General features: G+C 42.9%; 1 protein-coding gene across 1 annotated transcript in view; it reads left to right on the top strand.

Annotated features, from left to right (window-relative positions):
- The first annotated feature begins 2292 nt into the window (after positions 1–2292).
- The window catches only part of SLC39A12 (solute carrier family 39 member 12), a 61593-nt gene continuing 45702 nt past the window's right edge, over positions 2293–18183 (top strand). The window contains exons 1-3 of the mRNA XM_044294733.1: positions 2293–2478; positions 7337–7517; positions 7592–7764. Of these exons, the coding sequence (XP_044150668.1) occupies positions 2401–2478; positions 7337–7517; positions 7592–7764 (432 nt within the window). The 5' untranslated portion in view covers positions 2293–2400. The remainder of the gene's footprint in view (positions 2479–7336; positions 7518–7591; positions 7765–18183) is intronic.

Below are 18183 nucleotides of genomic sequence, written 5' to 3'. Positions count from 1 at the left end.
CGTCCCAGATTTCCAAAAAGAACTTCGAATCGTGACTCGTCTGACCACAGAACAGTCTTCCATTTTGCCACACTCCATTTTAAATGATCCCTGGCCCAGTGAAAACGCCTGAGCTTGTGGATCTTGCTTAGAAATGGCTTCTTCTTTGCACTGTAGAGTTTCAGCTGGCAACGGCAGATGGCACGGTGGATTGTGTTCACTGACAATGGTTTCTGGAAGTATTCCTGAGCCCATTCTGTGATTTCCTTTACAGTAGCATTCCTGTTTGTGGTGCAGTGTCGTTTAAGGGCCCAGAGATCACGGGCATCCAGTATGGTTTTACGGCCTTGACCCTTACGCACAGAGATTGTTCCAGATTCTCTGAATCTTCGGATGATGTTATGCACAGTTGATGATGATAGATGCAAAGTCTTTGCAATTTTTCGCTGGGTAACACCTTTCTGATATTGCTCCACTATCTTTCTGCGCAACATTGTGGGAATTGGTGATCCTCTACCCATCTTGGCTTCTGAGAGACACTGCCACTCTGAGAAGTTCTTTTTATACCCAATCATGTTGCCAATTGACCTAATTAGTGTTAATTGGTCTTCCAGCTCTTTGTTATGCTCAAATTTACTTTTTCCAGCCTCTTATTGCTACTTGTCCCAACTTTTTTGGGATTTGTTGACACAGTAAAAATTTGAATCAACGTATTTTTCCTTTAAAATGATACATTTACTCGGATTAAACGTTTGATCTGTCATCTACGTTCTATTACAAATACAATATTGACATTTGCCATCTCCACATCATTGCATTCAGTTTTTATTCACAATTTGTTTAGTGTCCCAACTTTTTTGGAATCCGGTTTGTAGACACCCTGCAGATATTGTCCTTGTCCTATATAATTACCATGACACAAGATACTTATGACCCCTCATTTGGTTTCTCAGTGTTCGGATGTAAATTCTTTGGAGAAGGACTTTGGGGTGCTGCACAGTATTGATGAACTGAGCCTCCCCAGACTTGCTGAAGTGGTCCTCACAGCATCCATACAGCACATCTGCGTCAGAAGAGACATATTACCCGGCGTGGACTTCTTTACAGACTCCATTTTCAAATCCTTAAATAGAACAAATGAGCTGTATGCTGCAGGTAAATTTTCGTGTGCAGTATGTGTTATGAGAAAGTGCTTTACTGTTTGGTACCAGTCATCAGTTTCAAGGTAAGTTCACACAGGACAGAAATACTGCAGGATTTCTGCACTGATTTACGGAAAAATATGCAAAGGCGGATAATCATGTAAAATAAAAAATAAACAGCATTACTTACTGGCTGGAGCAGAAAGAACTGGGACCAACATCGGGAAAGCCTCATCACTGGAGTGGTATGAGATCAGAAAAGATTATTTTTTTGCCTTTTTTTAAAATTTATTTTAGATTTAAAATCTTCTGCAGCAAAACTGCAAATAAATAAATAAAAAATCTGCATCAAAATCTACAGTGATTTGTGAATTGGTGTGGATTTCCCTGTGGATTTTGATAAGCTAGCAATGGAAAAATCTACAGCAAAACCTTCTTGTGAGGACATTAGGCTACGGATACACATAGATTTTTTTCAGTGCAGATTTTTGTCACTCATCTCAAGATTACCCTACTGTAGTTAGTAGCAAGTGACTTGGTGTGAGTTTAGATGTATTTTTTACCCCATAATAGGGCATCTGTCAGCAGATTTGTTCCTATGATACCGGCTGACCTGTCACATGTGCGCTTGGCAGCTGAAGGCATCTGTGTTGGTCCCATCTTCATATGTGCCCACATTGCTGAGAAAGATGATAGTTTAATATATGGAAATGAGCCTCTAGGAGCAACGGGGGTGTTACCATTACACCTAGATGCTCAGCTCTCTCTGTAACTGCCGCTCCCTCTCCACTTTGATTGACTGTGTAAATGTGATCACACCTAGACCTGTCAATCAAAGTGGAGAGGGTGTGGCAGTTATAGAGAGAGGAGGGCATCTAGGTGTAACGGTAACGCCCCCATTGCTCCTAGAGGCTCATTTGCATATATTAAAACATTTCTCAGAAATGCGGGCACATATGAACATGGGACCAACACAGATGTCTTCAGCTGCCAAGTGCACATGTAAACAGGTCAGCCAGGTGTCATAGGTACAAATCTGCTGACAGATGATCTATAATAATGAGGTAATAAATTAACTCACACCAAGTCACCTGCTACTATAGATTTACTATGAATGATAATAGTAATCACTTATTTTTGTTCATTTATTAGAAATAGATGAACTTATAGGAAGACTGAAAGCAGCAATGACCTGTATCAAGACCGACCATAACCACAGGAGAAGTTGCGGAGTCTTGTAATCCCAGGAACAAGCCATGAACCGGTACCTGTCCCCGCAATGAAGACGAATGAAGAGCCAAAAGGAATGCATAATGATGTTCCTGAGAACCAGGGTCATTCAGCAGGATGGAGCGTGGTAAGAAAAACCTGCACTGTATAATACATGAGATATGAAAAGTTACTAAATGTCTGTGAAGGAGAATTGGGAAAAAGTCATTTCAATGGCAGCTCTTTGAGCCTTTAAACCACTAATATGTATGTATTTGAGGTCCATTTTGCTGTGGGACCCTATGTCTGTTGTGAGGGCTCCTAAAGTAACAAAGGTACTCACTTGCTTCCTGCCACTCTGTTCCAGCACAATGCATGCTGTCTACTTCCTTCCAGTCCCCGCACTGATGTAACAAACCAGTCATGTGCTTGGGAACACATCAGTCCTCAGGCCAGTGATTGGCTGCAGCAGTGCAAATGACTCCATGCCAGGGACTGGAAGGAGCCAAACCTTTGGTGCAAGGAACACAACATGGCAGGTGAGTAGTTTTTTTACTCTAGGTACACCGCTGTCCTGGCACTAGCTAAAATCGGTGTTAAAGCTGAACAACACCTTTAAAGCTCATCGAATTCAGTGCAAACCCTGTAGCCGGACCTACCACAAACTGCCAATTGCCACTTATGGACCCAGTTTTTGAAATGTGTTAGCCTTTGTTCATGGAGATACTGTTTCTGGTGTAATCAAGCTGTCGGCACGGCCGGCCGTGCGGCAGTCAGGGCTACCGGCCTAACGGGAATTTTCCCGGTATCCCGGTAGGCCAGTCCGGCCCTGAATCAAGATGGAATAAAATAGTTGGTTTTAATGATTTTTAAGACGTGTGTCGGAGGTACCTTTGCAAGTGTTTGGTGCATTGACTTCACAGTTTATAGGATCTGTAGGATCCTTTGTTCTCAATGAAGATAATCCACCTTCACAGGTGTCTTACTCGCCTCTCCCCATTGAGAACACATGCACACTCGTGCATGCACACATTAGGTGGAAAATAATAGCAGTGTGTTTAAAACAACTAAGAAAAAGTTAATTCCTCATAATAGCATTTATTTTCATATACCCAAAGGCACTGGGAGCGCATACAATTCCAAATGAAAACATGAACAAAATATAAATTTTTAAACCGAAAATGAAGAAAAGGGAATTATAGGCTGTTCAAAAAAATTAGCAGTATTTGCATTTCCAGTTACACACTGGAATATTTATACTCAGGGACGTAGCTATAGGGGAAGCAGGGGAAGTGGCTGCTTTGAGGCCCAAACTCAGAAGGGGCCGACCCACGATGAGTACTAAGAGATTTTATTCTCAGGTCCCCATCATCAGTATTATACAGTGACACTGTAGGAAACGAACGGAGCGGCTGCCGGGCCTCGTGAGAGACAGCGATTTTGCTGTTTGGCACAGGCATTTCTAGTTACGCCACTGTTTACACTATAAACTGAAATTTGCTTTTCTGTTAATCACTGGACTAATATTTAGTTGTATAACCTTTATTTCTGATAACTGCATTTGTGTGGCCTGGAGTCAACTTACATCTGACACCTGCGAACAGAGATTCCAGCCCAAGCTGACTGGTCTACATTCCACAGTTCTTCTGCATTCTTGGGTTTGGCATCAAAAACTGCATTTTTTATGTCACTCCACAAATTTTTCATCGGATTGCAGTTTGGGGATTGTGGCTTCCCTGGTATTGCGGGTGACGCTAGGGAGACTCGTTCCCGTCATGGCCTGCTATTGGCTAAAAAAAATGCCCCCCCATCACCAGATGTTTTGATCCACGTGACGGGAAGATGTATAACACCCCTAAGTTGTGTTACTACACGCCTCTACCCGCTACAATCTTCTAAGAGCTTTTACATTGTCCTCTGATGTAATTTACATTATGTCTCCACAAATGTGCATGTAAAACCATGTTAAATTTTACTATTCTTGTAGTTTTCCAGGTTTACCAGCAGGTGGCAGCAATGCATTGGCCAGGTACTAGTCCTAGTTTAGTATAGCTAGGCTGGAATGGATTATTCCAGTTTAGCTCCCCCTCTGTGGACTGTTCCCATATCCTGCAGCATGGATGGAGAAGGAAGTTAGGGTCAGTGTGCCAGCCACCCCTGTTGGGGAAGGCTGTGTGATAGCGTTCAGGAGATCCCCTGCATAGGGAAGACAGCAAGAATCTTGTCTCGGCTGAGACCTGATCAAATTTCCAGTCTGAGATCTGCAGCCTCAGCTGGATGAGAAGAAAGCAGACAATCTCCAGAGTTCCAGGAACAAAGCATCCCCTAAGAAACTATCTGTGAGTTAAGTCCAGAGACCTAGGAGAAGCCATTCCTCCTCAGATAGTCTGTCCCCACAAAGCAGAAGGTACAGAAAAGTGAAGAAGATTAGTTCGTGTCACAAGTGCAAAGCTACCAAGCAGACAAATTATCCTGCAAGCTCCAGATTTAAAGTGCAGAAGTGTTTATTCCTGCCAATGATTGCTAAAACCTGCCGGGACCAAAGACCAAAGCGGTATACTGCTTGGATACAAGTTACCTTCAGTAAAGAAGCATTTAAACTTCACCTAAAGGTCTAGAAATAATTTCTGCTGCAAAATACCTCTATTACTCCTACTATCACTACACTCAAATTTATTGCAAGTGAGCCAGAAGCCCAGCCGTACCCAGGTTGGAGACACCGTTGACACAATTATCACCACCCTATAGAGACATTACAGGCCATTACACCACTCTGGCATTCCTAGTCTGGGACGTGCAATATAACACCTTGGAAGGGCCCTAGGATAGTACCCTGTGCACGCTGCAATTGGCGTCACAAAAAAATGCAAACTATTATCCACCCGTATCCTGGCCCACTGCATAAGTGGCATCAGCAGTACCCCAAATCCGGCTCATTGCAGATGCAGCGGTAGCTGTGTAGGCAACAGGAGCGACACTGGTGCCGGGGAGCAAGGTAAGTATAACCTGTGTCAAGGGCTCTGCATTTTGGGGCTTTATAGGGGTTGGATAACCCCTTTAAGGAATAAAGATAGCAGATTGAAACTTAGGGCATTTTTTTTTACTCAAGGTAACTACTATCATAAAAAGAAAATCATTATTTTCATGTAAAAAGTGTCTATGGCCTTTAAATGATATGTAATCATTACTATTTGGAGTAAAATAGGCTAGAATTTTTCATGGAAAAACATCTGAAATTACCCATCAGACAAAAAAACATAATGCACCCATATTCTGTAGAAATGTGCTGTAAAACCCAGCACGTAGTTATGAGGCAGTTATGTAAATGATTATAGATGTGGTAAGAGTAGACACTGGGCCTTGCCACATAACGGTGTAAAAATGCTTCCCCGCTGCACTCTAAAAAGGCTCTCAGAGGCTACTTTTGGGTAGTGTGCCTCTTGGTGAGAGATCGTTAACTGCTTGAAGACATTTTGCCCAGCTGACAGACTTTGAGGGGGGAACCTCACTGGGCTGAAAGAAGCAGGATGGCCATTTCGATGAACTGCTTACCATTTAGGCCATTCTAACCTAGCTGTTTACGAGGTGTTGGGAGCAGTGCGAGTAGGAGTGAGTGAGAGTGAGAGTACGCAAACATGATGGACAGGCCCAGGATGGCCCAGTCAGACCACCAGTAGAGCGGATCTTTTGAAGCACCAACAAGCACAAGCAGCTCCCACAGTTTCGGTGTTCACCATCCAGACATAGGTGACACCTTCATTATACATCCTTTCTCTGGTCAGACCATCTCCAGATTCTTAAGAGAAGGAAATTTGGTGTCACATTGCCCATGATGTGTCCTGCCATTGCCAGCCAGCCGCTGTCACCTTTGTTTGCAGTGGTGTCACTGTCACCTTTGTTTGCAGTGGACTGGAACAATATTATCTTCTGTTTGAGTTCTCACAATGGTTGTGTTTGAGTATGGAGGCCTCATGGTGAATTTTTCAATCCTGCCTTTGCTGTGGAGTGGTACACTGCCCCCACTGCTGGTGTGATGATCTGCGGAGCCATCACATACGGCAGTCGGTCACCCCTAGTAGTGATATGATAGACACTAACAGCTCAGCGATATGTGTAGGACATCCTGCAGCCATATGTGTTGCCTCTCATGGTAGGGCTTCCAGCTGGCATTTTTCAACAGGATAACACTCACCCACACTGCAAGGGTTTCAGGAATGTCTCTACCAGATTACACTTCCTTGGCTGCCTGGTCACCAGATTTATCGCCAATAGAGAATTTATGGGACCAGCTGGGATGCCAGCTTCAGTAACCTACGAGTGTGCAGGATCTACAGGCTCCGCTGTAACATCTGTGGGCAAATGTACAGCAGGATACCATACAGAACATGTAGGCTTCCATGTCCCACAATACATATCTCATCTTGTATGCAGGCTAGAGGCCATACCTCTTCTTGTATCTAGTCCAGAGGCCATATCTCATCTTGTATGTAGGCTAGAGGCCGTACCTCATCTTGTATCCAGGCTAAAGGCCATACCTCATCTTGTATCCAGGCTGGAGGCGGCCCAACAGGGTCCTAGAGACTCCTTTCAATTGTAAAGTTTCCCTCAATAAACTTCTCCTTTCTCTCTAGTATTGTAATCACTTCCATATCCCATCATTACATCCACACATAAAAAGTTTCATTCCAACATTTCCTCCTTGGCGCGGTATTAAATAATTTTTTGGTCAGTGAGTGCATAGTAACATACTATATAAGGCCAAAAAAAGACATTTGTCCATCCAGTTCAGCCTGTTATTCTGCAAGTTGATCCAGAGGAAGGCAAAAAAAAAATCCCTGTGAGGTAGAAGCCAATTTTCCCCACTTAAAGGGGAAAAAAATTCCTTCCCGACTCCAATCAGGCGATCAGAATAACTCCCTGGATCAATAACCCCTCTCTAGTAGCTATAGAGCTATTAGTAGCCTAACTGTGTTTGACTTTTCAAGCTGTTATTATCTTTATTTTAGAGTCACCACTGCTTTTCTTCATACGAACTTGTGAAAATTGTTCTACAAAATAGCCGATCTCCAGTCTCCCTGGAACAATTTAAACAGATCAGTCCGGCAATAATTCATCAGCTTCTCTCCTGCACATGTCCAGTAGAAGACTTCATGAGTACACAGCTCCCACCTCCCACAACTCTCGAAAGTGAGTCTCATTTAAATCGCACTATTTAGCTGTTTTTGTGTGATACATGTTAATAATGCTGTAATATTCCACAGGGTATGGATACAGCACGATTGCGGTTTTACTTCTGACAATTGGATCCATGTTTGGAGCTACTCTCATTATATTCAGTTCTTGTGAAGAGAGCTATAAACTTATCTTACAGCTGTTTGTGGGACTGGCTGTGGGGACCCTCTTGGGAGATGCCTTGCTGCATCTGATTCCTCAGGTAAAAAGTTTATTTCCATATTTTATAATAGCCGCTAATGGGCTCTTAATAGCTGCTCATCTATAAAAGGGTGCTCCTCCATCTTTGTGTTTGCTTTTGCATTGCAGTTACAGCAGATTTGAAGTTGCTCATTTATTTCACCTTTTTTTCAACTTTTACAACTTTTTTTTTGTATTTTATGATCATATTACTGCTGGGAGAACAAGGGTTACCAGAAAGAAAAAGGTTACAATAGAGAAGACATGGGGTGAGATTTTTTAGTATAGAAGAAGAAATTGAGGCTGATCAGGGTGGGGGCTCTTACAACTTCAGTGTCATTTTCTTAAGGAGGTTGCAGGTTGTCACAATTACAGTAAATGGTTAGACAAAAGTATCTAAAGTATAATTGGTATGTGAGTAAGGCAGATCTTATGAGCTTATGTACACCTTTGAATTTAGAGGGGTTGTTTAGTTTCAGAAAGAGGTCAAACATTACTGGTGCTGCTGCTCTGCGTGTCCAGGCTGGGCTCTGTTGACCTGACTACAGCGAAGATGTCCCACCATCAACAACACATGCAGCCAATCACTGGCCTCAATTAGTGCACCTCTGGGGCCAGTGATTGGCTGCGGCAGTCAGGTGTTGTCGACATGATGTCATTGCAGCAGTCGGGTCAACAGAGAATGGTTGGAAAAAACGGATCAGAAACGGGAGATACTCCAGAAACCAGATAACCCCTTCAAAATATGATGAGGTACCAAAACCCATTCAATGCCACTTCCATCTGTAAAATAGCATCACTTCCAAATTCATATCTCAGGAACCTGTAGGCTCCCATTAATTAAATCATTTAAAACATATAGTATTTGGTAACTTTTTTAAGTTGACTAGCAGCGATTTCTTTTTTTTTTTTGGAGGGTGTGTGGACATGCCTATTTTTGGAGCCCATGTCCACTTTTGTATGGCCCCAGTAGAAAGCAGCCCTCAATGCTGTGCCCCTTGCATTTGCCAACTGTTCAGTAGGTCTCTCCTTTCTCTGGGAGCCTCCCGGAGGTTTCATAAGAGTTGTAAAGTATAACTTAAAAACATATCTGTTATGTAAATGTACACTGAAATTTAATATAAAATATTGTAAACTGATATTATTGCTAAGGAACCATTAGATCAACATCATGTAAGACTGGTACACTACTATATCAATGAAAAATCCGAAGATCCTTTTACATGATCTCTGTCCTTCAGGGTGAAAGAGACTGCTGAAACTAGCAAACCTGTTCCACGGTATAGGAACTTCCCTTGAAATTAATGCAACCCCCAAATAAGGCACAGAGAGGAACATTTGGAGGGCCATGGCTTTATTGAAACATGGAGACCTTGTCCTATTAAATGTCATAACAGCAACATCACTGGAGATCACTTTGCATGCCCCACCACCATGGGTATGTCCTAGTTTTGTCAGATGACTTCCTCTTCTCTTGTATACCACATGGGCAAGGTCCAACCACACCACCATCCAGAGCCAGGTGTATATCTACCCTGAGATTTGGCATCCACGCCCAGCAATATGAAAAGTACCTTCTTGTTGGCTTCTTGTAAACCTGACAAGAATACAGCCAATCCTATTTCATTAAGGTTAACTCCATCTTGTACTATAAGGCGCCTATTATCCTCTTCAAGCTGCTTATGAAGTATGACCACCCCTCTGGGAGACCGAACATGCCTAGAAAGCCGTATATTAAGGAGATGGCAGGCCCGCTCAATGGCCTCATCATTATGTGCCCTGCTCCACAAAACAAAAGGAACTACTTCAGACCATATGACTAATAGTTTGGTAAAGAGGGTAGAAAAACGATGAAAGTCCAATCGAATAATGAAAATCATTAAAAAATTAGTACATAGGTCATTGCCATCAGCGTGTATCACTGGTACCGTAGACGCTTGTGATAGTCTGCTGACTGCAACCACTTCTGGGAGAACTTGCAGCCAATTAGGGCTTCTAAGTTCTTTCACATTTGCGGTACATGTGTGGCATATTTCCTGGGTAGTGACCAGATCTCCACTGAACCCCATTATAATTAATATGCTGTGCTAAAAACGTAAAACTAGTGCAATGGACAGGTTTGGGGTGTCCCCAACGTTATGCTGGGTACCCCAGACACAGTTGAGGTGTCACCATGTATTGCTTCTCTCAGAAGAGATGGTAAGGCATGGTGCACCCCAATGGGAAATAAGTCCAGAGAGTCAGGGTCTGCAGTAAACCAGTGTGCTTCTTTACTGTCGGAATTCAGGTACAAAACAATACAGGCGAGGCATAGGGCTGGCTTCTCCATCTTCTCCCTGGCAGAAGAAGGGTTTGATGCTGAGGAAAGGCCTGAGCTATCTGTCCCTCTATCTCTTTCTCTCAGAAGGCTGGTACCATGGCCAAAGGCTGGTGGTCCAGGATCTGTGGCAGAGTATCCCCGTCTCAGCATCTTCTTACGATCACTCAATAGTGTGTCAGAGTCTACTCTTCTAAGAACTGTTCCCTAATGGCAGAACACTAGTGGCTTTGACTACTTTACTTATATACAGTTTCTGGCTGAACTAGAACCTTCTAGTGGGAGGGTTGGAATGGAGAAACTAAGTACAAACAGATAAATTGTTACAACTACCGTCTGTCATAGACTTACTTACATTAGAGCTTCAATGATATTCAATGGCAAAGACACACCAGTTTTTCCAGACACAAACAGGTTTTTAGACATAATAGAGCTAAACCAGACATTCAAAAGGTCAATCTGTCTGGTTTTGGTGGTAAACAATATCTCGCTAATCTCCTCCAAAACATGCTATTTTTTAAACCCTATAGTAGCTGTGGAAAATAACCAGCTTCTCATTTAAAGTCCCTAAAGTCTCCCAGTATTCATTAACCGTTTCCACAGAGCCTCGCAAATACAGTGCAAATGAAAAGGATATACTGTATATAACATATATACAAAATGCAGTAACATGTTATTAAACAGTATACAGTAAGTCAATACAAGTTAACCCTTTAAAGGGAGTCTGTCACCACTTTTTTGCATGTTAGACCATTAAAATAGGGTTATTTGATCCAGCCAGAACATAAAAACGGTACCTTTGTGGTAGAAAACGGACTTTTCAATTAGCAGAAAACGAATTTATAAGATTATTTTCGGAGCCCTCTCAAGTGCCCAGGGCGGTCTCTCAATCCTCGGAGCCCCTGGCTGGCACCTCCTAAACGGCTGATAACTCCGCCCTCCGTGCGCCTCTGCCGCCCGTTTACTCCCCTCCCCTGTCCCTTTCCACTGCGGCTGTGCGGTCCAAATCGTAGCGGGCGCATGCGCAATAGGTATTGCGATGCCCTGCCAGGAGCGGGCATCGCATTGCGCATGCGCCCGCTACGATTTGGACCGCACAGCCGCAGTGGAAAGGGACAGGGGAGGGGAGTAAACGGGCGGCAGAGGCGCACGGAGGGCGGAGTTATCAGCCGTTTAGGAGGTGCCAGCCAGGGGCTCCGAGGATTGAGAGACCGCCCTGGGCACTTGAGAGGGCTCCGAAAATAATCTTATAAATTCGTTTTCTGCTAATTGAAAAGTCCGTTTTCTACCACAAAGGTACCGTTTTTATGTTCTGGCTGGATCAAATAACCCTATTTTAATGGTCTAACATGCAAAAAAGTGGTGACAGACTCCCTTTAAAGTTAAAAAAGTAAGAAGTTTATAACTTTGTATAGGGGAAATAGGCAAATGTCCACAAATGTTCAGACTTCAAAGTATCCCTGCTCCAGGGCACTACACTAGCCTTAAACCACACAACCCTTTCCAGGATACATCAACATTTATGAAAACGGTTTCCAGACTACCCAAGTGGTAAGATCTTTTTGTACCGCCCAATTAAAATGGCCTATGAGCCATACAGCCAGTCTTCTATAACCTGTAAGAGATAAGCCTATTAACAAGTTAGTAAATTAGGGTGTATGTACTGTCAAAAAATAGACCTCCATCCACCAATTCTTGAGCATCTGAAAGACTGGTAGTGTCTGCAACCATGGCTGCACCTATACAGAATGAGTAAGTGCCAAATTCTTACAGACACAGACCCGTAAACTCAATGCATTGTTTAAACACGATACAAACTGATATCTAGCCAAGGTCAATCCATCTTTATGAACCAAGAAACAGAGGCCAGATGATCTAGCCAATGCATAGGATTTTATCATTGATACCAGACAAAAAAAAACTGCTGCCAATCCTAAAGACCGTTAACCACTCGCCCTTGCTATAAACATCAGTTTTTGAACACCGAATCCGTACTTTAACTGAATCCCCGAACAATTGTACAGCATCCGGCGATGAACGAGACGGTGAAACCAATTCACCTATACGCAAAGCACAGAAAAATGCCAGAACGAAAGCACAAATCAGGAATTTTGCTTTGTAGCTGGAACATACTGCCGTAGTGCTTTGAAAAGGCGACACAATAACGAGAAGGATACAGGACTACAAGAGTTGACTGACTTAAGCCCTTTTTCCAGCAATTTAAAAGCAATGTATACACACATTATTTGGTAATATCATGTAAAACAGTTAACTTTAATGCAAAAGACACCCCAGCCAGGTATTTTTGCACTATCGCTGAAGAAAATCCCCTTTCACGTAAACAAGACTGGTTCAAGAAAGCAAGTTGTCTACAGTATTCAGCAGGAAGAACCATATTTTCATCTTGTATCAGACAACCACACCAACCAGGCTTTACCATGGCTTGTCTGCATTGCTGAAGTCACCACATTACGGAGCAAAGGCATTAGATGTTCACCAGCAGGTCCCACACACATGGCGGGCAGTGGAAGCCCTGCAGCGACTTGGACAGGAGATGTTCCCTAAAAGGATACCACTGGAGACATTAAATTGCAGTTACCAGAAATATGACGAGCCTTAAAAACAAGATTTTAGGACAAGCATTTTCAGCACCAAATGTCTAAGCAAGGACAATACCGATAGTAAGGCCAGATTCACATCTGCACTTTGTTCCGGTAACTGTATCCAGCATATACATTGACGAGCAAAAGGGTAACAATGTTTTGAACTTTTGACTTTCAGGCTCCATATCTCACCATCCACTGCAGTTTTGAACATGAGACTACCATAATTTTATAGACAATCAACTTGGCTATCTCATACATAAATTGGACTTGGAAAGCAGACTTATAAAGGTTGAAGTTGAAGATATACTACACATACAAAGTTTAAGTTTTAAAGAGTATAGAATTTAGCGTGCTTAAATTTAAAACGATACCTTTATTATTCAACTGGGTTATAGAGCAAAAGGAGGTTTGCTCCAAGTGATATCCCGACTATGATACATACATTGGGACAAAGACTCCTCTTATAGAAAGGGAATAGATTCTAACATACGGTCAATAAAGTACCGACTTGGTAAAAAAGAATGGGGGTGGTGGGTAGATGGATGGGAAAATACTCTTTCCCTAGATGACCCTCAAGATCTAAGATCCTGTGCCCAGGGTTGTCCCCTGATGGTGGAGACACCCTGTCCCCGTACCTAAGTCTCTTTATTGCCCTAAAAAGGCCCTACTGGAAGACCTGGATTGAAAGCAAATAAATCCAGGGAAAACAAAAAAACACACATATACAGATGAAATCATGTGTAAACAATAAAACAACCCCAACGCGTTTCAGCTGCAGATGGCAGCTCATCAGGAGGTGATGTGAACGTAGGGAACAACAAAAATAAACAGATAACGTAAAATGATACTTAGCTCCTATATAATATATATAACCTGTTGGGTTCTAATAACGATGATGAGCAACCTCTGTCAAGGGAGACATTACCGATCAGAGGGGGGCCCTTGGAGAAGATGCATCCAAGGTATAGGAGGCTGGAGGGCAGAGTCACCAGAAGGAAAAGACAGGTGATATAAGTGAAATGGCTCAATGCCCCCTCCTTGTCTACTATTTTTGTGCCGCCTCAGGGTGCTCTCTTACTAATTTAAATCAAAGGTAAACAGGACAGAAAGCTGTTCAACATGAGGCCTTATGCCTCCTAGTGTTCCTGTCGAGACACTGTCTCATTTTTAGGACATTCACTGCCCTAGAAACTGATGTCTAAGAGGGAATTTTCCCCGTTTAAAAGCATCTAAGTTCTGAGTGCGAGTCCCCACAAAGGGAACACTTATGCCGGAGCTTGTACGAGGTAAAGATACGACATTGGCCCTTTCTAAAGAACCAACAAGCTCCCGGTCTACGATCCTCCGCCACAAACTGAAATATAGACAAATCCAGCCAGCGCTAGCTGCTAAAGATCAGCGTTGCTGCGGGGAGGAGTGGACCTCCACGAGGACAAAAGTGAAAGTAAATTCCGGCAACTGCTTGGACATGCTGATGTTGAGAGTTGTTGTTACTTCTTATAAAATAAGAAATAAAAAGAAGAAAACTCAGCATATCCAAGCAGTTGCCGGGATTTACTTTCACAAACTGAAATATGACCGCGGCAGTGACAGCTGGAAAGGGTCACAACATTTTTTGAGACAACATGAGTTAGATCCATACATCTTTCAACTGGGAAGACCAACCGACTTTGGGCCACAAGGACAAGCGTCACTTGTACTCCTTATCATACCTCCACCAGGTAGCACCACCATGCAACTTATACTCAGAATATATAGTATTCAAATAAGTAAATAGCTCAGTTTTTCTTTGGTGACAGTCGTTCTGGAGAAACCAAAGCCCACATATCCATGAATTCCCCTTTAATTATTTTTTTCTCTCATATCTTGCGCAACATGTGTCCCTAAAGGTGTAACAAAAATAAGATTCTCTAAAAATTAAGCCCAACTGTTCATTAAAACCAACAAGCTGTGTGGAAGCCACACCTCGGCAAAAAGGGGTGTTTTTCCAATTTGCCAACATAGTGTCACGGAAGGTGTACAGAAAACAAGACAATGCAAAATGAATATATGACTCACTGGATCCAAAACTAAGGAACAAAAAGGGAGACCCCTGCATAAGACCTGGCACTCTCCCTGACTGCTCAGCCTATGCGAAAATCCCAATGGTGGATGATCGCATATCCACTTACCTCGACTATATACCACCTGAACACCCTACAATAGTGAGGGGACACGACCACCGGCTCCCTACACTAGACACGGAGGGAGTCAGGGTCACCTGGGATCCAGCAAACAGAAAATCACAAATAAATGTACAACACTTATCTTGTAGAAGACTGGAAAATAGGATCAGCATGCATACACACTCCAGGAAGTTGTATAAGCCGCACACTAATGCATTATGGGGAGGAATTTAAAGGGATGCAATCAGTCCAACTACATGACAGCTGAGAGAGGCTAACGAGATGAGGAACTGAAATTCAAAACAAAGAAAACTCAAGGAGGAGGTTATGAAAGGCTTCTGTCAGAGCTTCTCAGCTGTCTGGTTGTGACACATAGTGGTTCATTTATTATCTAGAAATCCGCCTATATTAGGCTTATTTCTGGCACAGATTGCGGCACAAAGGCTCTGCGACTTTTTCCCACTCACGCCAGGTCTAAAAAAGTGGTTGTGGCGTGGGCGGGGAAGGGGACGGGCCCGTCTCATTCATCATTTTCTACGCCTGTTTTAAGCGTAGAAAATGGTCTAAATGTAAGCCAGAAAGGAAGCTTACATTTAGTCTAGCCGCGGGATGCGTTGAAGTTATGGAGAGGCCAGCACCTCTTCATAACTTCGGTGAAGTTATTTAGGCTGGCACCTAAAAAGCCGGTCTTAATAGATTACCCCCATAGTTTTTAAAATATCCAGCATTTCATCACCTCTATCCAAAGTAGCATCACCCCAAGGGTGTTAGCAAGCTAACTCACCACATAGAGGTGCTGGAGAGGCATCAGGTACTGGAATAAACTACTGCAAGGGAGCACTTGTAGCCACAAGCAGATGGCATAAAGACTGAAGAACCCCTGCTGAGCTGTCAGATTTACTCCTATACTCTTGTCTCCATCTCGGCTGTGTATGCCTGGAGTGCTGACTATGATGAACTGATTGCTATAATATGATTCTACACGACTCCTGTGTGAACCACAGGACTGGCTGTCTCTGTAGCTGTGATGTGAAGGACGTCTGTAAGATGATCTTCTGCTGTGGCTGCGCAACCACCAATATGAGCTATGTCTACTCCGATACCTGTCATTCATGCTCGATGATGATGGTGTACAGTATCGACTATGACGGGAACCATCTTCAATAGAACTGCTGCCCCTAGCTAGTCTCTGCCATAGATTGGGACCTCTGAATAGACCTTTAGAGGAGTTCCAGGAACAAAATCTGTATCCAAAAATTCCTCAGTGCTGTCTAGCATTGGAGGGTTCCCCTTCTCCTGGCCAAGTGATGATATGGCAGTGTCTGTAGTGAGAGAGTAGCATGTTGTCAGTAACTTCAGGTGCTGTAGTTTGCCTCCTACCAAACCACCTAGCCAACCTGCTGGCCTGTTTGGGTGTGTCAGTAGAAGTCTGTGAGGAAGATGAATATGCTGCTGCTGAACATGATTATGGGGGCGACCATCTTGCCTGAGCTGTTATTAACAGCATTTAGAAAGCATTAAGAAAATTGCTTTAAGGCAGCCCCATGGACCATAGACACAATGGTCATGCTCTGTGACTTCTGCAGAGGTCATTGTACATGGAAAGAATAGATAAACTATGACAATCCCCTATTGGTGGATCCCGTCTTATCAATACACAGAGGTGATATCATTACAGGCAGGATTACAATGACAGATAAGCAGATACAGTCATGTGAAAAAATTAGGACACCCTTTGAAAGCATGTGGTTTTTTGTAACATTTTTAATAAAAGGTTATTTCATCTCCGTTTCAACAATACAGAGAGATTAAAGTAATCCAACTAAACAAAGAAAACTGAAGAAAAGTCTTTTCAAGATCTTCTGTAAATGTCATTCTACAAAAATGCCTATTCTAACTGAGGAAAAAGATAGGACACCCTCACATGTATTCCCTCTTAAATTGGCTCAGATCTCACACAGGTATATCACACCAGGTGCACATAATTAGTAGATCGTTACTCTGCATGTTGAATGAGGCTTGCCCTATTTAAACCTCAGACATTTAGTTTGGTGTGCTCCTGACTGTTGAAGTGAGAGTGAGCACCATGGTGAGAGCAAAAGAGCTGTCAGAGGACTTCAGAAAAAAGATTGTAGCAGCCTATGAGTCTGGGAAGGGATTTAAAAAGATCTCAAAAGATTTTGAAATCAGCCATTCCACTGTCCGGAAGATAGTCTACAAGTGGAGGGCTTTCAAAACAACTGCCAACATGCCCAGGACTGGTCGCCCCAGCAAGTTCACCCCAAGAGCAGACCGCAAGATGCTAAAAGAGGTCTCCAAAAACCCTAAAGTGTCATCTCGAGAACTACAGCAGGCTCTGGCTACTGTTGATGTAGAAGTACATGCCTCTACAATCAGAAAGAGACTGTACAAGTTTAACTTGCATGGGAGGTGTGCAAGGAGGAAACCTTTGCTTTCCAAGAGAAACATCGAGGCCAGACTGACATTTGCCAGGGATAAAGTTGACAAAGACCAGGACTTCTGGAATAATGTTCTTTGGACAGATGAGTCCAAAATTGAATTATTTGGACACAACAGCAGAGGACATGTTTGGCGTAAACCAAACACAGCATTCCAAGAAAAGAACCTCATACCAACTGTGAAGCATGGAGGTGGAAGTGTCATGGTTTGGGGCTGCTTTGCTGCAGCAGGACCTGGTCAGCTCACCATCATAGAATCCACGATGAATTCTACTGTGTATCAGAAGGTGCTTGAAGAACATGTGAGACCATCAGTTAGAAAATTAAAGCTGAAGCGGAACTGGACCATGCAACATGACAATGACCCAAAACATACTAGTAAATCAACCAAAGATTGGCTGAAAAAGAAGAAATGGAGAGTCCTGGAATGGCCAAGTCAAAGTCCAGATTTGAATCCCATTGAGATGCTGTGGGGTGACTTGAAAAGGGCTGTACGTGCAAGAAACCCCTCAAACATCTCACAGCTGAAAAAGTTCTGCATTGAGGAGTGGGGTAAAATTTCCTCAGACCGATGTCGAAGACTGGTAGATGGCTACAAGAACCGTCTCACTGCAGTTATTTCAGCCAAAGGAGGTAACACTCGCTATTAGGGGCAAGGGTGTCCTATCTTTTTCCTCAGTTAGAATAGGCATTTTTGTAGAATGACATTTACAGAAGATCTTGAAAAGACTTTTCTTCAGTTTTCTTTGTTTAGTTGGATTACTTTAATCTCTCTGTATTGTTGAAACGGAGATGAAATAACCTTTTATTAAAAATGTTACAAAAAACCACATGCTTTCAAAGGGTGTCCTAATTTTTTCACATGACTGTACCTGCAGTAAAGTGATCTGTACA

The sequence above is a fragment of the Bufo gargarizans genome, chromosome 5 (assembly GCF_014858855.1).
Source record: "Bufo gargarizans isolate SCDJY-AF-19 chromosome 5, ASM1485885v1, whole genome shotgun sequence".
NCBI classification, from domain to species: domain Eukaryota; kingdom Metazoa; phylum Chordata; class Amphibia; order Anura; family Bufonidae; genus Bufo; species Bufo gargarizans.
Note: the sequence above shows the minus strand (reverse complement) of the source record. Positions and strands in the feature narration are given on the sequence as shown.